Source organism: Bos taurus, chromosome 2, assembly GCF_002263795.3.
Source record: "Bos taurus isolate L1 Dominette 01449 registration number 42190680 breed Hereford chromosome 2, ARS-UCD2.0, whole genome shotgun sequence".
Classification (NCBI taxonomy): domain Eukaryota; kingdom Metazoa; phylum Chordata; class Mammalia; order Artiodactyla; family Bovidae; genus Bos; species Bos taurus.
Window position 1 is genome coordinate 38,115,123 of NC_037329.1, and position 25,679 is coordinate 38,140,801.

The 25,679-nt window shown below is 38.8% G+C and overlaps 1 protein-coding gene across 9 annotated transcripts in view; it reads left to right on the plus strand.

The window, feature by feature from the left end:
- The window catches only part of CCDC148 (coiled-coil domain containing 148), a 297,891-nt gene that overhangs the window by 212,349 nt on the left and 59,863 nt on the right, over nucleotides 1-25,679 (plus strand). For all 9 annotated transcript variants that reach the window (XM_059878265.1, XM_059878253.1, XM_059878256.1 and 6 more), the window contains one exon: nucleotides 21,642-21,760. In XM_059878265.1, the coding sequence (XP_059734248.1) occupies nucleotides 21,642-21,760 (119 nt within the window). The remainder of the gene's footprint in view (nucleotides 1-21,641; nucleotides 21,761-25,679) is intronic.

Here is a 25,679-nt window from a genome sequence, read left to right on the forward strand (position 1 = left end):
TTTAGGGTGAAATGTCCTATAGATATCAATTAGGTCTAATTGGTCCATTGTATCACTTAAAGTTTGTGTTTCCTTGCTAATTTTCTGTTTAGTTAAGCTATTCATAGGTGTGAGTGGGGTATTAAAGTCTCCCACTATTATTGTGTTACTGTTAATTTCCCCTTTCATTCTTGTTATCATTTGCCTTACATATTGTGGTGCTCCTATGTTCAGATCAGATCAGATAATTTGCTCAGTCGTGTCCGACTCTTTGCAACCCCATGAATCGCAGCATGCCAGGCCTTCCTGTCCATCATCAACTCCCGGAGTTCACTCAGACTCACGTCCATCGAGTCAGTGATGCCATCCAGCCATCTCATCCTCTGTTGTCCCCTTCTCCTCCTGCCCACAATCCCTCCCAGCATCAGAGTCCTTTCCAATGAGTCAACTCTTCGCATGAGGTGGCCAAAGTACTGGAGTTTCAGCTTTAGCATCATTCCTTGCAAAGAAATCCCAGGACTGATCTTCTTTAGGATGGACTGGTTGGATCTCCTTGCAGTCCGAGGGACTCTCAAGAGTCTTCTCCAACACCACGGTTCAAAAGCATCAATTCTTCGGCACCCAGCCTTCTTCACAGTCCAACTCTCACATCCATACATGACCACTGGAAAAACCATAGCCTTGACTAGATGAACCTTTGTTGGCAAAGTGATGTCTCTGCTTTTGAATATGCTATCTAGGTTGGTCATAACTTTCCTTCCAAGGAGTAAGTGTCTTTTAATTTCATGGCTGCAATCACCATCTGCAGTGATTTTGGAGACCAGAAAAAATAAAATCTGACACTGTTTCCACTGTTTCCCCATCTATTTCCCATGAAGTGATGGGACCAGATGCCATGATCTTCGTCTTCTGAATGTTGAGCTTTAAGCCAACTGTTTCACTCTCCACTTTTACCTTCATCAAGAGGCTTTTTAGTTCCTCTTCACTTTCTGCCATAAGGGTGGTATCATCTGCATATCTGAGGTTATTGATATTTCTCCTGGCAATCTTGATTCCAGCTTGTGTTTCTTCCAGTCCAGCGTTTCTCATGATGTACTCTGCATATAAGTTAAATAAACAGGGTGACAATATGGGAGCATATATATTTATAATTGTTAAATCTTCTTCTTGGATTAATCCTTTGATCATTATGTAGTGTCATTCTTTGTCTCTTTTCATGGCCTTTTTTTCAAAGTCTATTTTATCTGATATGAATATTGCTACTCTTTTGATCTCCATTTGTGTGAAATATCTTTTTCTAGCCCTTCACTTTTAGTCTGTATTTGTCCCTAGGTTTGAGGTGGGTCTCTTGTAGACAGCATATATAGGGGTCTTGTTTTTGTATCCATTCAGCAGCCAGTCTTTGTCTTTTGGTTGGAGCATTCAACCCACGGCTCAGATCCTGAACTTCGCCTTATTACCAAATTCAGACTGAAATTGTAGAAAGTGCAGAAAACCACTAGACCATTCAGGTATGACCTATTTAAATCCCTTATGACTATAAGTGGAAGTGAGAAATAGATTTAAGGGACTAGATCTGATAGACAGAGGGCCTGATGAACTATGAATGGAGGTTCGTGACATTGTACAGAAGACAAGAATCAAGACCATTCCCAAGAAAAAGAAATGCAAAAAAGCAAAATGGCTGTCTGAAGAGGCCTTACAAATAGCTGTGAAAAGAAGAGAAGTGAAAAGCAAAGGAGAAAAGGAAAGATATACCCATTTGAATGTAGAGTTCCAAAGAATAACAAGAAGAGATAAAGCCTTCCTCAGCGATCAATGCAAAGAAATAGAGGAAAACAATAGAATGGGAAAGACTAGAGATCTCTTCAAGAAAATTAGAGATACCAAGGGTACATTTCATGCAAAGATGGGCTAATAAAGGACAGAAATTATATGGACCGAACAGAAGCAGAAGATATTAAGAAGAGGTGGCAAGAATACGCAGAAGAACTGTACAAAAAAGATCTTCACAACCCAGATAATCACGATGGTGTGATCAATCACCTAGAGCCAGACATCCTTGAATGTGAAGTCAAGTGGACCTTAGGGAGCATCACTACAAACAAATCTAGTGGAAGTGATGAAATTCCAGTTGATCTATTTCAAATCCTGAAAGATGACGCTGTGAAAGTTCTGCACTCAATATGCCAGCAAATTTGGAAAACTCAGCAGTGGCCACAGGACTGGAAAAGGTCAGTTTTCATTCCAATCCCAAAGAAAGGCAATGCCAAAGAATGCTCAAACTACCGCACAATTGTACTCATCTCACATGCTAGTAAAGTAATGCTTAAAATTCTCCAAGCCAGGTTTCAGCAATATGTGAACCGTGAACTTCTAGATGTTCAAGCTGGTTTTAGAAAAGGCAGAGGAACCAGAGATCAAATTGCCCACATCTGATAGATCTTTGAAAAAACAAGAAAGTTCCTGAAAAACATCTTTTTCTCTTTATTGACTATGCCAAAGCCTTTGACTGTGTGGATCACAATAAACTGTGGAAAATTTTGAAAGAGATGGGAATACCGGACCACCTGACCTGCAAACCTGTATACACTTTAGGAAGCAACAGTTAGAACTGGACATGGAACAACAGACTGGTTCAAAATAGGAAAAGGAGTATGTCAAGGCTGTGTATTGTCACCCTGCTTATTTAACTTATATGCAGAGTACATCATGAGAAATGCTGGGCTGGAGGAAGCACAAGCTGGAATCAAGGTGGCCAGGAGAAATATCAATAACCTCAGATATGCAGATGACACCACCCTTATGGCAAAAAGTGAAGAAAAACTAAAGAGCCTCTTGATGAAAGTGAAAGAGGAGAGTGAAAAAGTTGGCTTAAAGCTCAACATTCAGAAAACTAAGATCATGGCATCCGGTCCCATCACTTCATGGCAAATAGATGGGGAAACAATGGAAACAGTTGATGACTTTATTTTGGGGAGCTCTAAAATCACTGCAGATGGTGATTGCAGCCATGAAATTAAAAGACACTTACTCTTTGGAAGGAAAGTTATGACCAACCTAGATAGCATATTAAAAAACAGAGACATTAATTTGTCAACAAAAGTCTGTCTAGTCAAGGCTATGGTTTTTCCAGTGGTCATGTATGGATGTAAAAGTTGGACTATAAAGAAAGCTGAGCGCTGAAGAATTGATGCTTTTGAACTGTGATGTTGGAGAAGCCTCTTCAGAGTCCTTTGGACTGCAAGGTGATCCAACCAATTCATCCTTAAAGAGATCAGTCCTGGGTGTTCATTGGGAGGACTGATGCTGAAGCTGAAATTCCAATACTTTGGCCACCTGATGCGAAGAGCTGACTCATTTGAAAAGACCCTGATGCTGGGAAAGATTGTGGGCAGGAGAAGAAGGGGATGACAGAGGATGAGATGGTTGAATGACATCACTGACTCAATGGACATTGGTTTGGGTAGACTCTGGGAGTGGTGATGGACAGGGAGGCCTGGCATGCTGTGATTCATGGGGTTGCAAAGAGTTGGGCACATCTGAACAACTGAAGTGAACTGATGATCCCATTGCCATTTACTTTGTTGTTTTGGGTTCGAGTTTATACACCCTTTCTGCGTTTCCTGCCTAGAGAAGATCCTTTAGCATTTGTTGAAGAGCTGGTTTGGTGGTGCTGGATTCTCTGAGCTTTTGCTTGTCTGTAAAGCTTTTGATTTCTCCTTCATATTTGAATGAGATTCTTGCTGGGTACAGTAATCTGGGTTGTAGGTTTTCCTCTTTCATCACTTTAAGTGTGTCCTGCTATTCCCTTCTGGCTTGAGGAGTTTCTATTGAAAGATCAACTGTTATCCTTATGGGGATCCCCTTGTGAGTTATTTGTTGTTTTTCCCTTGCTGCTCTTAATCTTTGTTCTTTGTGTTTGATCTTCATTAATTTGTTTAATGTGTGTCTTGGGGTGTTTCACCTTGGGTTTATCCTGTTTGGGACTCTGTGGGTTTCTTGGAGTTGGGTGAGTATTTCCTTCCCCAATTTAGGGAAGTTTTCAAGTATTATCTCCTCAAGTATTTTCTCATGGCCTTTCTTTTTGTCTTCTTCTTCTGGGACTCCTATGATTTGAATGTTGGGGCATTTAACATTGTCCCAGAGGTCCCTGATGTTGTCCTCATTTCTTTTAATTCTTTTTTCTTTTTCCCTCTCTGCTTCATTTTTTTCCACCATTCAATCTTCCACCTCACTTATCCTATCTTCTGCCTCAGTTATTCTACTGTTGGTTCCCTCCAGAGTGCTTTTGATCTCAGTTATTGCATTATTCATTATTGATTGACTCTTTTTTATTTCTTCTAGGTCCTTGTTAAACTTTTCTTGCATCTCCTCATTTTTGTCTCCAGACTGTCTGTAACTCCATTTTGTTTTCAAGATTTTGGATCATTTTTACTATCATTCTTCTGAAATCTTTTTTTGGGTAGACCCCCTATCTCCTCCTTTTTTTGTTTAGTTTGGCGGGCTTTTTATCATGTTCTTTTATCTGCTGAATATTGCTCTGCCTTTTCATCTTGTTTAGGTTGCTGTGTTTGGGTGGCCTTTCTGTTTGCTGGAAGTTTGTGGTTCCTCTTTATTGTGGAGTTTCCTCCTTGTGGGTGGAGTTGGACGAGTGAACTGTCCAGGTCTCCTGGTTAGGGAAGCTTGTGTCAGTGTTCTGGTGGGTGGAGCTGGATCTCTTCTCTCTGAAGTGCAATGAAGTGTCCAGTAGTGAGTTTTGAGGTGTCTATGGGTTTGGTGTGACTTTTGGCTGCCTGTATTTTTGTGCTCAGGGTTATGTTCCTGCATTGTTGGAGAATTATCTTGGTATGTCTTGCTCTGAAACTTGTTGGTTCTTGGGTAGAGCTTGGTTTCAGTGTAGATATGGAGGCTTTTGGGTGAGCTCTAGTCGATTAATGTTCCATGGAGTCAGGAGTTTTCTGGTGTCCTCAAGTTTTGGATTTAAGCCTCCTGCCTCTGGTTTTCAGTCTTATTCTTACAGTAGCCTCAAGACTTCTCCATCCATGCAACACTGATGATAAAATATCTAGGTTAATGGTGAAAAGTTTTCCCACAGTTGGGGACAGCCAGAGAGGTTCACAGAGTTACATGGAGAAGAGAAGAGGGAGGAGGGAGATAGAGGTGACCAAGAGGAGAAGAGGGGGAATCAAAAGGGGTGAGAGAAATCTAGCCAGTAATCAGTTCCCTATTTGCTCTCCACAGTCTGGAACACTCAGAGAGGTTCATGGATTTCCATAGAGAAGAGAAGATGGAGGAAGGAGATAGAGGTGACCAGGAGGAGAGAAGGGAGGAGGGGGAGTCAAAAAGAGAGAGACCAATCTAGCCTGTGATCAATTCCCTAAGTGTTCTCCACAGCCTGGAACACCCAAAGAGATTCACAAAGTAGAGAAGAGAAGTGGGAGGGAGGAGATAGAGGTGACCTGGGGGAGAAAAAGGAGAGTCAAAAGGGGAGAGAGCAATCAAGCTAGTAATCACACACTAAGTAAAAATGGGCACTGAAGATAAGATTCTTAAAGGTACAGAATTGATAACAAATACCAAAAAGCAAAGATTAAAAATCTAGAGTAGAGGTTAGACTCTCAAAAATACGCTATTAAAAAAACAAAGCAAATTACAAAAATTATAAAAAGTATATATTAAGTTTGCTTTAAAAATAGGGTGTTTTTTTGCAATGTGATAGTAGGTTATAAAAATGAAAATTAAAGAATTAATAGAGGACTTAAAAATATATATATTTTTTAATTTAAAAAGTGATAATAGTAAAAATATATCTAGGAATTTCTCTGGAGCTGTTGCAGGCAGTGTGGGGTCAGTTCAGTTTCAGATAGTCCCTTGTTCCAGCTTATACTTCTTCTCAAAGTCTATAGGTCCCTTCCAATGTAGCCAGTGCTAACTACAGGGTTTTAATCTGTTGTACCTGTCACTTCCAAAGCGATTCCCTCTTCTTCATTTATTTTGGCTTCCTCTGTTTGCAAGTCTCATTAGTACCTAACTTCCGCCCTGACACAAGGGGGCGAAGGTGGTCATTTATTTAGGCTCACTTGTTCAATTGTGCTGTGGGGAGGGAGGAACACTGCAAACAAATATCACTGGTGTGCGTGCTGAGTGCTCGCAGTGTCTGAGCCACACTGGGTTTGCCCCACTCACGGTGTGTGTGCTTTCCTGGTCTACACTGCTCAGGCTCCAGGTTGCTCTGCAGGGGAACTGTCTAAGCGGGGGGCCCTGGTTTGCGTGCACTTCCCAGGTCTAACCCACTCAGTTTCAGGTTCTCGGGTACTCCACAAAGGCACAGACTCAGTTGGGCCTGCGTTTTGTGCCCTTCCCGGGTCCGAGCAGCTTAGGCGACCAGGTGCTTGGCGAGCGCACACTCCCCAGGTGGGGCAGTGGGTCTTATCACCTCCCATGTCCCAGCCGCTCCGTTTCCTGGGTGCACAGTGGGAGCACTGTCTCAGGTGTGCCCTGTGTCTCCTCTGGGGAGCTGATCTCTGGCTGCATCCCTCCTGGTGGATGTCAACCATCCAGGATCCCAAGAAGACTTGGTTAGCAACTGGAGAGCCTGCTTGCAGTTTGGTAGAGGATGCTATCTCTGGGGCCGAGTTTACCCCTTGCCTTCTGGCTCTGGCTGTCACCTGGCTGCCTCCGGCAGGGAATGGGCCTGTCCACTGCCGGCTACCTCTCCTCTGGTATTTGCTCAGTCCTTTGTTCTGTGAGTGGCCTGGCAGTGCCTTAGGTTAGAGCTTTTAGTGGGAAAGTTCTCTCTTTCTCTCTTTTTTTTTTCTCTCTGGCTATCCCACAGTTTGGGTTGCTATCTCAGGTTAGCTCCCTCAGATTGTCCTCAGGGCATTCAGGTCCGGTCCTTACCCTAAGCAATGCAGCCTGCGCCTCCCTGTTCAGCCCCCACTTGCTGGTGGGAGATGCAAGCGTCTGGGCTACTTCTCTGCTGGGAGTTGTGGTTAGGCGCATAATCTGTGGGTTTTATTTATCTATTTTTTCCTCCCAGTTATGTCGCCCTCTGAGATTCCAAAACTCCCCACAGACCCGCTGGTGAGAGGGTTTCCTGGTGTTTGGAAACTTCTCCTTTACGACTCCCTCCCGGGGATGGGTCTCCATCCCTAATTCTTTTGTCTCTCTTTTTATCTTTTATGTTTTGTCCTACCTCCTTTTGAAGACAATGGGCTGCCTTTCTGGGTGCCTGGTGTCCTCCACCAGTGTTCAGAAGTTGTTTTGTGGTATTTGCTCAGCATTCAAATGATCTTTCAATGAATTTGTAGGGGAGAAAGTGGTCTTTCCATCCTATTCCTCCACCATTTTAGGACCCTTCCCAATAATACAGAAGAATTTATTTTAGCTTCAAAGTTTATAAGTAAAATAAAAGGGTTAAAAGAGAAAAACTAAAAATACAAAGTGGACTAAACTATACATGAAATTTTCAATTAGTTAAATTAAGCCCAACTATATATAGTAAATTAAATATACATGGACATATACAAATGTGTATATTTGTGTACATAGACATGCACAATTATGGTGTGACTTTCCTGCTCCTTTCAGTGGGTATTGATGAGGGTTTAAGCTTGGGGTGGTTAGGATAGTGCCTTTGCCATTATTTATGCCTAGACCTTCTCTTATTTCCTCATCCCATCTCATCCATCCTCACACTGGCCCGTGTTGCTCTGATTGTTTCCTAGTAAGAACGCTCTTATGCCAAAGAAACTTATTGGTTTTGCCACAATTGGTCAAAGTTCAGGCCTTAGAATACAAAATTTTTGCCCTAACTGATTCCAAAAGGGTTCATCAACTCTCTTTCTATTAATTCTTCTCTTTCCTGTTTAGGCCTTTGATTGCTATTGTATGCATTTGTGCACCAAAGGAACTGCAGGATACGGAACTGTCCTCTGCAATTTCCTTCAAATGTCTGTGACTGATTGCTTTTCATTTCCAGTGAATTCTCTGCTGTTGCAGAGGAGGGTGATACAGATCTTGGGGATTTAGGCAGTGGGAAAAAGAGCCTTTAGCATCTCCTGGTCAGATCCTCCATCCTTTTCCCTCAAGCTGCTCTTTCTCAACCTTGAATGAAGATGGTACAGGGGAGGGAGAGGGAGATAGAGAAAGATTAACTGATCTAACTGGACCCCACTTAGAGTAAAATAACTTAAGCTATACTGCCAGTTTATGGAATATACCACTGGGGACCAACTGAGTTGCAAACACAAAAAACCACCATGGAGGCATTTAGTCAGGAAGGGACATTCAGATGATCTCAGATTGGTTTATAACACTTTTTTACATCTTTATAAAATGAAGAATATAGAATGTAAAAACTTTTATAGACTCATTAGACCCTAAAAATGTCTCTTGAATCACTCTGAACACCAGTTTGACCTCTTCTCTAAAATCCACCTACCCAAATCTCTCACTGCAAACTTTTTTGCAAAGGAACCTCCTGCTACTACAGCTAAAGAAGTAGCTGAGGACCATCTGGCTGAGGACCATCTATTGAATGACTTCCCAACCTCTGTTTTGTAGTTTCCTCAATTACTAACTACCAGAAATGTGATCACACAAAGTTTAAGTAGGTGTTGCTATAAAATCTAGCAGGTAAATTAACCATCAGGATATTACATTGGTCAAAAGGAAAAGATAGTTAATGTATATTTCATGTAGAAATGACTCCAAAATAAACTTGGGGGTTCAGATTTTACCTTCTGAATATTTAACCAGTCCTCTGAATGATGCTATATGAGTAAAGAAATGAATGTTGTATGGGAGAAAAAAAATAAATCAAGGATCATATAATTTTAAAATAATAATATTGTGTATTTTGTCATTAAAATTTAGAAATTAACATTAACAGAACTTGTTTACTGATTATGATCTTCTAATATGAGTCCAAATGTAGAGTCAGCTCTTGGTATTTGAGTCAGTAAGTGACAGAAAGGTAGGATGGTAATACAAGAGACTCACTTTTTTAGTTTCCATGTCTTTTAAAGTGAAGATTTCCATTAGAATTTCTTTTTTGAGCATGGAAATGCTGATTATGGATTCTTCCTAATCTTTGTCAGGATACAATTTGAAGAAAAAGTCAGATGGAGGGAGAAAAATATCCAGGATGATCAAGAAGCAGATGTATTTGTTTTTCTGTAAAAGATTTCCCAGTAGGAAATTTAAAAAGTAAAGTCTTAAAAATTATCTCCAGGTGTCAATTTTTGGCTGCATTTTCTGGCTGGGTCTTGATTATTCATGGTAATTTGATTTAATTAACAGACACCTATGCAATGCTTGCTATGTGCAAGGCACTGTTCTGCGTTTATTTAATCTTCTTAATAACCCTAAGAGGTGGGTACTAATATGATCTTCATTTTATAGATGAAGAAACAGAGATACATAGAGGAAACATAATTTCCCCAAAGTCCCATAGCCCCTAAGAGGTGCAGCTAAGATTTGAACCCAGGAGGTGCAACTCCATCATTCATGACATTAAACACTGTGCTGTGCTGCCCATCACTCTGATTGCTGTTTACTGCTAATTTTGTGATTAATCCATTTTAAGAACACTTGGTTTCAAACTATTTGCTTTCGGGTCATTTTCATGGCTTTGATCGTGTCCTAGTTTACTCAGAACTGTTAGATAGGTAATTGTTAATTTAAAATCTCTTTAGTAGTCTGCTTCCTAGGAGTATTTCTTTCATGTTCTACAGGTACAGTCTGTCTTATTCTTGTTAATATTCTCTCAGGATTTCTCTCCTTGGGTTAATGAACCAGTATAGCTTAACAGTACAAGGAACCAGACCGTTATAGTTTGATCACAGGTGAAGTGTCAAGTATAAGACATGTTTTGTGAACAGGAAACCAGCTTTGCCTCCTTGGTGTTGTTCTTTTGTTAAGTTGACTGAAGAAAATATTAATGATTTTGATGTGAGTTTTATTTTAAGCCTGTCTATATTTCACAAGAAGAGAATTTCCACGGGCTTTCAGTATTGCATTTACCAACCTATCAGAATCTGTACCCATTCGCTACCTTTCTTTCTTTTACAATGCATTATGTATTTGTGCTCCTGTCTATGGCCAGTCCCTTCATTTATGCTCAGGATCCTGTTCCCCCTCTCCTGCTCAAGGCCATCAAATCTCTCTCCCACCACCATGATTCCCCTCCTTTTGTTCTAGATCTTTCCTATTAACCTACAAATATACCGTTCTGACTTGTATTTATTAATAAAAAAAAATTACTCTCCCTTGACTTCACATATCTTCCCTTAAGAAAATCACATCACCTCCGTAGCCTATACACACTGTCCTCACTTCTTCCCATCCATTGTCTCTGGAGCCATTTTCTCCCTTGATTCCAGCAAAATTGTGCTTGTCAAAGGCATTAGTGATCTCCATGTTGCTAATTTCAGGGGTCAATTCTCAGTCCTCACTTTACATAAGCTATTAAGATGGAAGTGATCATCGCCTCCTCTTTGGAAAACCTGGTATTTAGCTTCTAGGAAGCCATTCTCTTTGTTTTATTTCCCTGGGTTGTCCTCAATAAATTTGGATGGATCCTCTTCACCATTCCACCTCTAAGTCTTGGAGCTCCCTTGGAGAACTTTATGGGGGATCTCAATGGACCCAATATACTTCATATGCCATTTACATGCTGACTCAAATTACCAATTAATATCTCTGGTAGAGGTTTCTCTCTTGAACTGCAAACTCACTGTCTCACATCTCACTGTTTCATATCTAATATGTCCCAAATATAATCTTGCTTTTCCCTCTAAACCTTCTCTTTCTTCCACATTCCATTTCTCAACAAATAGAAACCTATTCTCCCAGTGCTTGGGCTAAACATCTTGATTTTTTTTTTTCCTGCCCCTTTTCTTCCTTATTTATTTTTAATTGAAGGATGATTATAATATTGTGTTGGTTTCTGCCATACATCGACATAGATCAGCCATAGGTATACATATGTCCTCTCCCTCTTGAGCCTCCCTCCTACCTCCCACCCCATCCCACCCCTCTAGGTTGTCCCAGAGCCCTAGTTTGAGTTCCAAAGCCATGATATTTTGACTCATCCCTTCCCCTTACATCCTATACTCACATTGTCATGCCTTGCCTATTGTTATGAATATAAGGCTCCATGTTTCAAATCAGAACTATTATAAATTTCTTACTCTTATAATTAATTTCTCTGCCTCCTCCTTTTCCATTCCCACCCTCCCTCTTCATCTGTTTCCCACATAGCAGTCAGAGTGTTTTTAAAAGTCACATCAGATTACATCGTTCCCTGCATTGCACTCAATATCTCTTGGATCTCATATCTTGCCACTTCCCCATCACTTCTCCTGCTCCACCCGTCACAACCTGCTTCTTCCTCTTCAAACACCCTAGTACAGGTCCCCTTACCCTTTTGCACCGGTTGTCCCCTGTGCCTGGAAGAGTCTTCTCCCAGATGTCTGTATAACTCACTCACTCCATTCAGGGTCCCACTCAAATGTCATCTTATCAAAGAGAGCATCTGTCCTTGATTACCAAACTTAAAATAGCATCCTCCTTCCCTGTCACTGTGTCCATTCACCCTACTTAATTTTTTTCTTAGCATTTATCATTTGTCTGACATCTATTTATTTATTTATTGACTGTCTCTTCTAGAATGTAAGCCCAATAAAAAGGAGGAATTTGTCCATTTTCTTATTGTTTTATCTCCAGTGCCTGACACAAGGCACTCAATAAATATTGTTTGAATGAGTGAATTTAGTGAATGAACAGAATACAACTGTACTTTGATGCTGAGATATAGAGGAAAATATGTCAAACTAGGAGACCCTAGCAAGGTGGGTGACCTTGGGCAAGATATGTAGGCTCTGTGGGATTTTGCTTACTCAATTGTAAAATGAAGTGTTTGAATTAAATGATTGCTGAAATCACCTCAGCTCTAAGAAGTCATGATTGAATGACTCTTAGGTTTGATTACTTTTCACTTTTCACTCTCCCTGACACTTCAGGCTTTGAAATACAACATCCTCAGTATATATACTCCCTTTTTAATGAATAGTGAAAAGAGAGAAATTAAACAAGATTACAAATTCATTTTAGTCATATCAACATATGACATGATCATTATGTAATATTTCAATGCCCAGACTGAAAATAGACTTTACTCCTAAAGAAGATATCACAGTTATTTTTAAATCCACCTGGCATTTCAATTAAGAGGGAGATAACTAATGTGTTTACCCCAGAATACTTTCTTGGCTCATCATGTTCTAGGGACATAAGACTACATTGTGGCAGAAAATAGCTATTGCCAATTTGAGTTGGCAGCTCAGCTATGGGAAAAATGCTCACATAAATGACCAAAGTGAACATCACCTAAAAAAATTCATGTTATTTACTTACACATATAGAAACCACATACTTCCAAACAATTTATAATAAAGGCACTAATGTTACTGTGCTAGATATGCACCCACTCGGTCATGTCTGCTCTCCATTCTGCTCTATGTCCCTGAGAGTTGTCTTATAGGAGGCTCCCTTATTCTTGCGCCTTTGGTTGGGTTCAGTCGAAGTGGAATGCTACGGATGAAGGTAAGATAAGAAAGTGAGGTTGGGACCGCTGTTCTCGCAGCTCCTGACCCTGCAGAGTTGTGTTGACTAGCTGTGTCCTCCCACAAAGGTCTCAGCCCTAGCCAGGTGGCCCTCCCCGTGCAGGAGATGGGGAAGGCCACCTGACAAGCTCTTCTCTGGCTCTGGGTAGAGCAGCCTGGCTGCCACATGCGCCCTTGTGATTGCCCTGCATTCCAATCTTCTTTATCATCGTCCCCGTATTACATTCTTCTGGATTTATCCTAATTTTGAGTGTGCCATCTGTTTCCTATTAGGAATCGTTAAAATAGAAAATTAGTAAGAGAATAAGAGACAAAAAACCAAGAGGATGGGAATATAGTTATGTCAGCACACCAAGACTAAAAAGGGGTGCTGTAATTGAACATGGGTAAAGTTAAAAGGAAGCATTTAGTTCTTATTTGCTAATAATAGACAACATCTAGCACAACCAGAGCTGGCAGGGGGAGGGAGGCAAACTGCCCAAGGAAAAGCATTTTCAGTAGTTTTACTGCGTCTAAACCAACTCTCATATAATATTGTGTTAACCTTTATAAGGCCTTCAAAATAAAATTAAATCATAATTCTATAAAACTTTTTTACAAAAATGGAAAGTGGTGCATGCAAGGTGACAAATATAGAAAATGTTATATACAAGGATATACAGTATTTTTGTCATCTGATTTGATATGGGAATAGAATTTGGAAACTTCCAGAATGAATACCAGTCATGTCCCATAAATATTCCTTCTAAATTTTGATTTTTCTTGGCTATATTTTTAATACATCCTTTTGTAATTATGAAGTCTTTTATGTCCATTGTGGATAGTTTGGAAAATACAATTAAGCACACAAAATACCATAAATCCACCCCAAATTGTAAACCATTAGCAAAAGATTAAATGTTCTTATATTTATATTAGAACATTTCTTATATTCTTTTTTCCTTATGTATCAGTTCAGTTCAGTCACTCAGTCGTGTCCGACTCTTTGTGACCCCACGAATCACAGCACGCCAGGCCTCCATATCCTTCACCAACTCTGCTAAGTCGCTTTAGTCATGTCCAGCTCTTTGCAACCCTATGGGCCATAGCCCACCAGGCAGGATTTTAATTTAACTGCATACATACTACGTATATATTTTTAATCTGATTTTTCCCATCTGTCAATATATCCAGGGTATTTTACTCTGTATTTCTACCACATAATTTTTAGTGCTTGCTTAGTGTTTCATTATGTGAATAATTGCATTTAACCAATTTCTTGTTTGGGAGGTATTATATTATTTCCAATTTTTCAGCCTATTTTAAGGCTGTAATGAATATACCTATATATAAATCTTTGTATAGGTATCTGGTATTAATTCTTAAACTTCATTTTTTAATTTTTAAGACTTTTGCTAGTCATTTCCCTATTTATTCTTCTGAAAGAGTATGACAGTTTACCCTCTCACTAATGGTAGATGCTCTTGTTTATCAGATTGGAGGTTGGTGTCAAAAATCTTCAAGACACTGAAAGTAAGTAGCTGAAATACAAATAGTCTGAACTGTAGACTGAAAGGAGATCCATTATATTCAAATAACCAGGCAGGAGGGTGTAAAAACTGATTTTCTATTTTAAAAACCAGAGAACTAGCTTTGATTTTTTACCCATGTAGAGAGTTGTCCCATCTTTGCATAAAGTATGTTCTGCAAAATAATTCTTTTGAGGCTAATTTTTTGCTCAGAAGCTTCAGCACATCCTGGATTAAAGCCCACAGAGATCTCTATACCATAAAGGATGAAGAGATGTTAGTTGAAAGGTTCTGAGGATGGAAGTGACCAAGTGTCCATCTTTAGCATGAAAAACCTTGAACTTGGCTTCCATAGACAATTTGACTTAGAGAAGTGTCATGTTCCCATGCTCTGCTGGGATTAAACATACCTCTATACACCACACGACTAAACAAATTGGTTCACTCATGTCTATGGTCTGTCATTATTATCTATCTGGATGCTTTATTAATAGGTTTGGATTTATATGAATTGATACAAGAAAAGTGCTATGTACAATGTTGCCTTTCCATATTATTTTCTACTGGAGTAATTTAGCAAATATGTGTCTTGTATATATCTTATCTCCAAGATGTGATACTAGTGGTTACAAATAAATGCTGCAGTGTAAAGCATGTTCCTAACCTTTCAGAAGTTCACACAAATGTATGAAAATTTATGTGGCAAAATATAGATGATTGTCAAACTGATTGCATAGAAATGAGTCAAACTTCTGTTGGTGGTGATTTTATGTGATATAGGCTCATCTATGTGAAACAAGTGGGAAAATTTAAAGTAAAAAAAAAGCTTTTTTTATTAAGAGGTCCTGTCATGTTTTCATATATAGCAATGACACATTTGTGTGTGTGTGTGTGTGTGTGTGTGTGTGTGTGGCAGTGCATATTCTAGGCCAAAGTAGAAAAGATGCAAGGAATTAGCTAAGTAAATGAAATCTTAGAAAATTAAATTAAAATTGTTTTACCTCAGTGGTTTATGAGGAATGGAACTGAATATTTTTCAGTTCATATTTCATATATTTTGTCTATCTGGTTAAAAATTATGACCTCCTCCTGAGTAAGTCATTGAAACCTTTGTAATGACTTAGGAGCAAGGTCCAGAAGTTTATTTGTTCAAAGATTCAATATCACATAGATTGCTTGAAATCAGAGAGTAAACTGTCTTCCTACTATAGTGCTTTAGCCCTAACTTTCTAATGTCTGAAAAATGCATGTATTAGTTGCTTGGTCATGTCCGATTCTTTGCCACCCCATGGACTGTAGCCTCCAGACTCCTCTGTCCGTGGGATTTTCCAGGCAGAAATACTGGAGTGGGTTACCATTCCTTTCTCCAGGGGATCTTCCCAACCCAGGTCTCCTGCATTACAGACAGATTCTTTACCATCTGAGCCATAAGGGAAACCCTTCTATATGTAAATAAGACATTTTTATTCCATACTGAATTATAACTCAGACTGAAGAAATGACAATGTTTATGTAATGTTAGCACAAGATTTTTAAAATTAAACTCTGATTTACTCTAATACCATAAGCATCATGTTTACTAGTCAAGTTTTTAATAGGAAACAAATTGTTCAGAAGATTACAAAAGTAAGGTGGGATATAAAAAGTATCTTAAACCCTCTGAAAAGATAGCACAACATTATTTTGGCTCATAAATCTATATAGAGAATAGTTTCTTAAGTTTGTTTATACTTATAGTGGCTTAACTTTACCAAAATGAACAAAATGTGGAACTGTGAAAGACTATCCAATAGAATCAAAGATAACGAGAGGAAATGAAGGGTAATGAGGGCCCATTTTGGTTTTCAGAAAAGAAAATTTTTTCAAGAAATTTCGTCTGTAAGCCTAGAAGAAACAAGGTTTAAATTCAACTTGTCTCCTGTGCACTAGCTTTCTGGTTCCCCTGTCATTGGAAAGCTGTTAGGACCACTCACAAAGTCTAAAAAATAGTATGCTTACAATCTATGTCTCAACAAATGTTCTAAAGGGCTAGTTAAATACTCTTAACTTTAGTTGAAGCTTGCAAAGCCAGTATTTCATGACACATACTTCCTGCTCTTATTAACTGATGGAAAGTCAATGGAACTGTCTTTAGGGAAGTGTTTAGTTCGGACTTTACTACCCTGCAAATAAAACTGCTGGCCTGGTTCCCATCCATAACTTTGTTATTCTCAGACCAGAGATCAGAAAATGCTTCCACTCACCTCAGCGCTGATCACTTAAGCCCTATTGTGTGTTAGACATGATACAATGTCCTATGCATACAAAGGTGAATAATCCAGATCAATATGGAAAGGGCTATGCTAAAGATACATAAAATAGTGCCTGACTTTGGAGAAGAGGGGGAAGGAGGAAGGCTGGGAAAGCAATGCTATAGTTGGGTCTTAAATGATGGACAGGAGGATTTAGCAGGCAATAAGGCAGGGCAGAGCATGCCAGGCATGTAGTAAATGCCCAGACAAATCAATAACAATGGCAGTGGCAGTCCCTCCTGAAAGCAAATGAAAGAGTACAAGGCAGAACAAAGAAGTGAGGGTAAAAAAATCCTAATTAAGGGTCAGTGGTATGCCAAGGATTGAGCTAACATTTTCCCTAGAGGGTTCAGAGGGAGATTCAAGAAGATGGCATTTGTTCTGGTCTTAATGGTAGAGTAAAACTGACATGTAGAGGAGGAAAATGAAGTTATACTGGTTGATAAAACTGCAAAAGGCAGATAAACATGAAAGTGCATGACTGCCTTCTCTTTTCTATTTATGTTCTCACTCTACAGATGTTGTCTATTCCCTTGGCATCATACAATTTTAAGAGGATATCTCCTTAATTTAGATCTCCAGTCCTGAATTCTCCTGAGCTACCCATCTGTGTACCTCCAGATGTTTATGTGGAATTTCTACTTAAATGTTATACAGTCATGTCAACTGTTTAATGTTTAATAGTGAGCCCCTGACTTTCTTTTCTGAACCTGTTCTTCTTCTAATTTCCCATCTCAGTTATTGGTACCATCATCTACCCAGTTGCTCTACCAAAACCCTAGGAATTTACCTTGATTCTTTTAACTTCAACTACTGTATCTAATCCTTCAATGAGCACTCTGACACTATTCAAAAGCACATTTTAGATTTGAATTTTTTTTTAATTTAAATTTATTTATTTTAATTGGAGGCTAATTACTTTACAATATTACATCGGTTCTGCCACATATCAACATGACTCTGCCACGGGCGTACATGTGTTCCCCATCCTGAACGCCCCCTCCCACCTCCTCCCTGTACCATCCCTCTGGGTTGTCCCGGTGCACCAGCCCCAAGGATCCTGTATCGAACCTGGACTGGTGATTCGTTTCTTATATGATACTATACATGTTTCCATGACACTCCCCCAAATCATCCCCCCCTCCCTCTCCCACAGAGTCCAAAAGACTGTTCTATACATCTGTGTCTCTTTTGCTGTCTTGCATACAGGGTTATTGTTACCATCTTTCTAAATTCCATATATATGCATTAGTATACTGTATTGGTGTTTTTCTTTCTGGCTTACTTCACTCTGTAGAATAGGCTCCAGTTTCATCCACCTCATTAGAACTGATTCAAATGTATTCTTTTTAATGGCTGAGTAATACTCCATTGTGTATATGTACCACAGCTTTCTTATCCATTCATCTGCTGATGGACATCTAGGTTGCTTCCATGTCCTGGCTATTATAAACAGTGCTGTGATGAACATTGGGGTACACGTGTCTCTTTTAATTGGAATTTTTAATTTCCTGAATCCCAGTGATTATTTTTGCTTTATTCTATTTGGTCTCTCATTTCTCCTTTGCTCCCCTACTGTCCATTCTTCACTGAATAGCCCAAGCTATCTTTTAAAAATTTGTCACATCATATCACTCTTTGCTTTAAACTCTTCTATGTCTTTTTTTAGAACTAAATCCTTGCCTAATCATCTAACCACCATCTAGCTTACCAAACTCACCTCCAGTCTAAATTCGAACCACCTGTTCCAGCTGCTCTGGTTTCTTCCCAACTCTGAGCAAGTGCAAAGTCATTCTCACTCAATGCTATTGCACCCAAAACTCACACTTCTTTCAGTGGTCTCCTTCATCTCTTTTCATTGTTTCCTTACCCTCATCTTCCAAATTTTAATCCAAATGTCATTTACAACTATGCTTTCTAATAGTTCTTCCCAGATTTTTCTAAATTGTTGCCATATTTATTTCCTTCCCAGAATTTAACATAATATTCTCTTCATTCATTTACTTGTTATCTCTCTTTCCACAAACTCTCAGAACCTTGAAGCCAAGGCTTTATTTCTTTTTAAGCATCATATCCCAAGTATCTGGCTTAAAGTAGATGCTCAATAAGTATTTTTTGAATAAATGAATGCCAAAGTCACTAGTTTCTTAAGACTACAAGCACTGGTAGAATCAAATACAGAGACACTTAAAAAAATAAGACAATACATAAAATGAATGGTTTGATCATTGGGAAGTCAGTGTCAGAAGTAGTCAATTGGAGTGGAGGCAGAGGTACATCATGGGTGAGGATTAAAATAGGAGATGCAAAATTGGAGGAGAGTATTCTTGACTGAAAGGGGACAATGAAGGGTATGGTGCTACAGTCTTGGGGTGTGTAAAGAAAGTACTTTACAATTTTGGTTAATGAATAAGATTTGTTTAGATTTTCATGTGAGGAGAAAGAAGCAAAGACCAAGAGGTTGAAGTTACAAGGGAATAAAGGGTAGGTGATGGAGGAAGATTATAGAGATGGAATTGGAGAATAGGATATGGAGCCCAGGTGGGGGTTAAGTTTTGGAAGTGCTCCTCACTTCCTCTGAGGAGCAGGACATCAAGGAAATGATCTTTAGGATCTCCATTTCTTATGATAAAAGCAAAGAAATAGAGGCAGGTATGGAACTTAACATAGTGAACAGGCATTCAAATGATACCATGAGCAAGCTGAGAAGCACTGGCCAGGAGTTCATAAAAGGAATGCTGATTGTCAATAAAGATTCAACTGAAACCATCAATTTGGTACCAGTTTATAAAGTCGTGTAATTCTTTCATCAATCACATGTTTATTAGGTATATTCTATCTCCTAGACACTTTGGTTGTTGCTGGAAGTGCGGAGGATAATAAATCACAGTTTCTGCAGTATACCGGGACAGAGGAATAAGTATACTAATTAACAAAGCCTTGTGGCGAGGCTTATACCAGAGGAATAAAATTATACAAGCAGAACACAGAGGATGATGGGAAAGGGTCATAGGTCTGGTTGTAAGATAACTGGCTATAATTGAAGCTCTTGGAATTGGAGCCATTCTCCATGAGAGTAGAATCCTGGACGGGGAGGTGGCTCACTGGAATGGAGGAAGTCATGCATCTGTGAGTTAGCAGGTCAGAGGGGCTTCAGACAGAAGTTGACTAGGAAGGTAGAAGGAGTTCTTCTAGACAAGGCCCATGTGTCTGTGGCTCAGATATCTGAATTCTCAATGAATATTTGAGAGAGACCTGGAAGTCCACACATACTGGTGATAAGGCTAGGTAGATGGTGTAATACAGCCAGATGGTGTAAACATCAAAGGAAGAAAGCATTGTACCTGTGAGGGACAGCATCATGGTCTCAAAGTAGCCATTAACAAGACAGAAAATGCTCAAACCATTCCCCAGCCTCCTGGCAAACAAGGCATCATAAGAAAAGCATCCTTCACTCAGGAGAATTTCAGCCAAGACAAGAGGGAAGGAGGGAGTGAGGGGGAGAGAGAGAGAGTGATTTGTCAGCTATAGCAAAGGCTGAGGATACCAGAGTCAAGGATGGAAATTGTTGGTTCTGAGATGCCAAAAAGCCTCAGGTGTGACACACTTCCAGAGCCTGCACAGGCCACTGAACCAGATGGTGTCAGTGATCTGAAGATACCAGCAACCTGGGATTGGTCCACTTCTTGTCAAGGGATTGTCGGCAGAAGGACCACTGACTTCCCCTCAAGGTCAATGCTGGGAGTAAGCAATATTGTCAATGGTCAGAACCCAGAGAAAAATGCCCTGTAATCCAATATCTTTTTTTCTGAAGTATCTCTTTTCTCTCTGATTATGAAAGAAATATATATTCACTGCACAAAATAAGTTAACACAGAAAGTATGAAGAATAAAATAAAGATCAGTTATAAACCCAGAGGGAGGTAATATAATGGTTGTTAACATTTCCATATCTGGCACTAATAGAATGCTGAGGCATTTGTCAGTTAGGACTCTGAAATGTGTCAGTGTTCCTTTTTCTCCCTTTCCTACCCTCTCTTTCACCTTCCATCTTTGGTGCTGCTACCTTTCTAGCTTCCTCTCTGTTCCCCCCAAATTCAGACTTCAACCATGTCTGGTGTAGAATCACCTTACCTTGGAGCCATGCAATTACTCATTAAGCACTGAACGGATGTTGCTGTTGTGGCTGCTGGTGTCACAGGCCTGCTGCAGAGTTGCTAGGCTGTGGCCATTGCACTTGGGATGCCTCTTCTTGTTCTTCCAGGGGCCAGAGACCACGTTGCTGGGCAAGTCTGAAAACCACTTAGCTTTTCATATTCACTTCTCAAAAGAGAAAAATGCCACCTTGGGGATGAGGCTAACCCAACCTTTACAAAAGCCCCTCTGCTGGTAGTAACTCACTACAATTCACCATTAATGTACTGTTTTTTACCAGCAAGATTCAGTCTCTTGACCCAGACACAGCATGGCAGGCCAGTCATTGAATGGTCCTCTGTCAATTAAACATAAACTTCAGTTGCACCGTCACTAGGGGAATAATGGTTTCGGCCCCCTGAAAATAGCTTATGTGTGCTTCAGGTTTTCTCTTGCTGACTCCATTCCCAGAAAAGGGAGGTGAAACATGCCTAGTGAGACAGTACTTTCATTTTTTTGAGCTTGATAAATTTGTCCTTCATTTTACCACATAAGTCAGAACTACTATTTATCACAACCCTGCTAATTTTTTCTTTTCCTCCTTCCTCCCACCTATCTCCTGCCACATCCCCAGAAGCATAAAGCTTTCAATATCTTGCTGTCCATTAGCATAAATAAACTCATGCTTTTAAAGTAAAAATAGATTTAATGCTATATTTGTTAAAGACTACATTACCATAAGAGGATAAAAATATTCTTGAGTAACAGGTAGATCATATACTTTAGAGACAATAATATGCTTTTATTGTGGTTCCCTGAAAGTCGATTATTTTAGCCATATATTAAAACTTTAGGTCTTGAGCACATGTTACATTTCCACTTTAGAAACTGTTAAACCATGCGGTTTCTCAGGACATGTACTTTCATGTTTTAACTTATTTTTTCTGTTGTCAGTGTTTTGTAGGCAGACCAAAAACATGGAGGGCCATTTAAATTCAGTCTTTGCTATATGAACCAATGGATAATGTTGTTATAACTTTGTTCCTTGTTTTTGTATTTGTCATTAATTTAAATTTTATGTGATACTTATACATTAGATAAGAAAATACCGGGCTGATAAAGAACAGAAATGGCAGGAAATGGAAATGAGAGGTCTTCGGCGTCTGGAAGAACTGAAGAAATTAATGGCTGAACAGTCAGTAAAAGACAGAGAAAGGTAAAAAAAAAAAAACCAAAACAGTAAATTGTGTGGTAATAGAAGTCTTTTGTAATGTGTTAAGTGAATGGAATCTTACATAATGTGTTAGGATAAATAATATCAGAGGGAGCATTTTTCTGTACTTAATATGTCCTTGCAATATTTATATTCACAAATTGAAAAGTGATACTTATATTTTAAACTTTCATATTCATACACAAATCTCTAATTTTCCATTTTGTTCCTTAGATAGCTTCCTAGTTAGAATCATCACAGAGAATTTCATAGTATTTGATTGCCCCCTGTGTTTGTGAAATAATACTGGCTGCTGCAGTGACTTAATATTTTGACCTAGAAGAAAGAAACCATTATTCAGAGGAAAAGAGAGACCCATTTACTATGACTGAGGCTGAGAAAGACAATACACAATCATACTGTGCTGTGTGGTATTCCTTTTATTATACTTAAGAGATATTTGATATAGGAAAAACCTTGAATTCCCTAGAATAATGTAATTTTAGAGCTGGAAAGGACATCTGAGATCCAGTTTCCTCATTCTGTGAGGATTTACTGCACTGAAAGTTAAAATTACTTTTCCCTAGTTTAATGTATCAATCAAGGTCAGTGAAGGGGCAGAGACAACATAGTATTTTGAATAGGGGAAGTTTAAGATAAAAAAATATTAATTCTAAGAAAAATAATTCTCAGTTACATAAAAGGATATAGAGAAGTTTAAAGAATGTCCCAGGGCTGAAGGAGGGTTCTCATGGAAGAAACAAATTTGAGAGTGCGAACCCTCCTCTCCACAGTTGGGATTCAGATCTCACTGTGGCTGTGGGCTGCCACGTGGTGGGAAAGTCCTTGAATGGGCTCATCCATAAGTTGTTCCCAGTCACTAGGCAAGCAGGAACACCCTACCTGGGTGCAGGATGCCCAAACTGGAAGTCAAGCATTGTGATGCTCACGCTTCCAAGACTTGATGGGAATCTGATGATGAGAGTACTTCTGAAATTTGATGGGAAACTGCCCACAGGGTGCAACTGAGCTCCACAAGCACCCCTGAGTGTACCCCACAAGTGCTGCTGGCAGCCATGAAGCAGGAGCAAGAAGGAGGAGTAAACACAGAAACTAGGAAGGAAAGCCTTTTCCTTCTTCAGAATCCCTCCAGCACCCTTTTCCATCATGGCTAAGCACTGTGCCAGCTGCAAAGCAGAAATGTTACAAGGTCCATCTCTATTTTCATAGAGCAGATAATGAAGGGTAGATTTGGAGTTGAGAGACAATAAATTAGTAACTGGTATAGTTATACAGTTTAGCCAGCTTCTGAGTGGATTTTCACAAAAGATAAATTAAAAATAGATCTTTCATTTTGTAACATAAATCATAATAAAGTTTTCTTTACAGTTAGTCAATGTAAAAAAAAATTGCCTGGAACTCTTCATATTTTCTGCTCAATTTCATTGTGAACCTAAAACTGCTCTAAAAATGAAGTCTATTAAAGTACTAAAGATTACATTTTAGACTTATTGTAACTTAAGATGACATAACCATTTTACACAACAAAGTTCACTTATATCTAGGAAGCTTCCTTTGTGACCCATGGAAATAATTTCAAATTCCAGTCACCAAGTTGCAGAGTGAATCTGGGGTTCCACACGGATGCCAGGCAATTCCCCTCAAGCTTCTGAATAAAATTCAGTTGATTTTCCATGTATCTCAGGATTTGTAATTGAGTTTAATCTATTATGAAAAAAATCAAGAATATAGCAAAGCTAGGGCTCAAGGCTAAGTGATGAAACAACCAGTGAGAAATCAGTTAAGCACAAACCAAGATATAAGAGGATACCAGAGGGCAGGCCAGGCCACGGGTCAGAGGCAGAAACAGGCAGTTCAGTATTAAAGGCAAGGCAAATGTGGGGATCAAAAGGCTGGTTGGATAGTCTGAAACTCAGCTAGAGGAACAAAAGAGAGCCCCAGGAATTAAAGGGGGTGGGGAAAAAGGAACAGCGGTGAAGTCCCCGCATGCTTCTAGTAGAATCTACCCTCTTAGCCAAGGAGTTTCTTTGATTACAGAGCCATTTCAGCCTTGTGCTTCTTGTCCCAATAATTATCAAGATAAGCTGATTCAGAACTTTAGTTGAAAAGAAGAAAAGGAAAATTAGATGGGCCTGTCTTACATAACATAAAAGAAAAATAAGTGTCATATTATAACATAATGAAAACAGTACTAAAGAATAGGAACCAGAAGACCAAGGTTTTAGTATATTATTTGAATGGTGTAAGACCTAGGGAAAGTCATTAATTTAACCTCTATTAGGCTCTGTTTTGTTCTTTGTAAAAAAAACTGAACTGGATAACTTTTGAATGCTAAGTGAGCTATCAATTTTTAAGAGTTTATGATCTGTATATTTTACTCATCTGAAATATAGATTCAGATAATTATGAATCCAATCCTTGTATGCCAATGGAAAATCAGTGAGGAGGGCCATTAAAATATCCAGATAATGTATCAGAACATAATTCTCAGAAATTTTTGGATGATATTGTAGATAAAAGCACAGTCCTCATTTTGTGATTTAGAGAGAGAGAATCTAACATGTAAAAACAGCTGATAACTTTTGCTTCTGACAAGAGCTAGAAATTGTGTTCTTTTGCAGCCATCCTGATGCTGAGAAATGTGGTTGATTGGTTAAAATGTTTTTCTCCACTACTGAAATACAATTCACAAATCTCATATTTGATATTTTAACTGTAGGTACATTTTTCTCAGGTCAGAATAAGAAGGCTTGAAGCAGTTTCCAGATCTGTTAAAAACACACATACACATAGCCTTGAGAGTTTGAAAACTTTTGATATTTCATTTTTCTATTTTCTAACTCTAATATTAAATTTCTCGAAAACAGTACTCATAAATTAGCACATATATTAGGTTAAACCATAAGAAAATTCCCTTTTTATAGGTCAAACAATGGTTAAGTATTGGCAGTTTTATGCAGTTCAACATAATAAAGAGATATAGCAATTTATTTACTAATTACATTTCCTGTCTCAAATCTGTTATAAGCTGTCTTGTGCCCTCATCACTTTATTGACATTGTTCTTGACATAGTTTCCACTAACCTCCTAATGCCCTATTTTTATTTCTCAACAATGTCAAAGAAGTGGAGAGGGAAGGCTCTAGAATCAGGTTGTCAACATAAGAATCCCGTCTCTATCCTTTATAGCTGTGTGACATTTGGGTAAATTATTTCACATTTCTGTGCTTCAGTTTCTTCACCTATATAATGAAGAAATAAATAGTATATTTTTGGTGGGATTGTTGCAAGAAATAAGTGAGATATTAAATGGAATGCACACACAGTGAACATCCATTAGATATAAAGATTACTGTCAATTGATGTTTTAAAACATGTGACACTAACATAATTTGTTCTCAAAATATTTAAGCATTTTAAATATTTTAAATAAAAGGTGTAATAATGGGGACACTTTTCAAAACTGAAATATAGTTGATTTACAATGTTGTGGCAATCTCTGCTGTACAGCAAAGTGACTTAGTTTTTAATTTTTATGCATTCTTTTTTTAAAAGATTCCTTACCATTATGTTTATCACAGGAGATTGTATATAGTTTCCTGTGCTATATACTAAGACCTTGCTGTTTATCCATTTTAAATGTAATAGCTTGCATCTACCAGCCCCAAATTCCTAGTCCATCGCCCTCCACCCTCCTGCCCCAGCTTGGAAACCACAAGTCTGATCTCTGTGTCTGTGAGTCTGACTCTGTTTCATTTCATTTGTGTCATATTTTAGATTCCACATATAAGTGATATCATATGGTGTTTATCTTTCTCCTGACTTACCTCACTTAGTATGATAATCTCTAGTGTCATCCATGTTACTGCAAATGGCATTATTTCACACTTTTTATGGCTGAG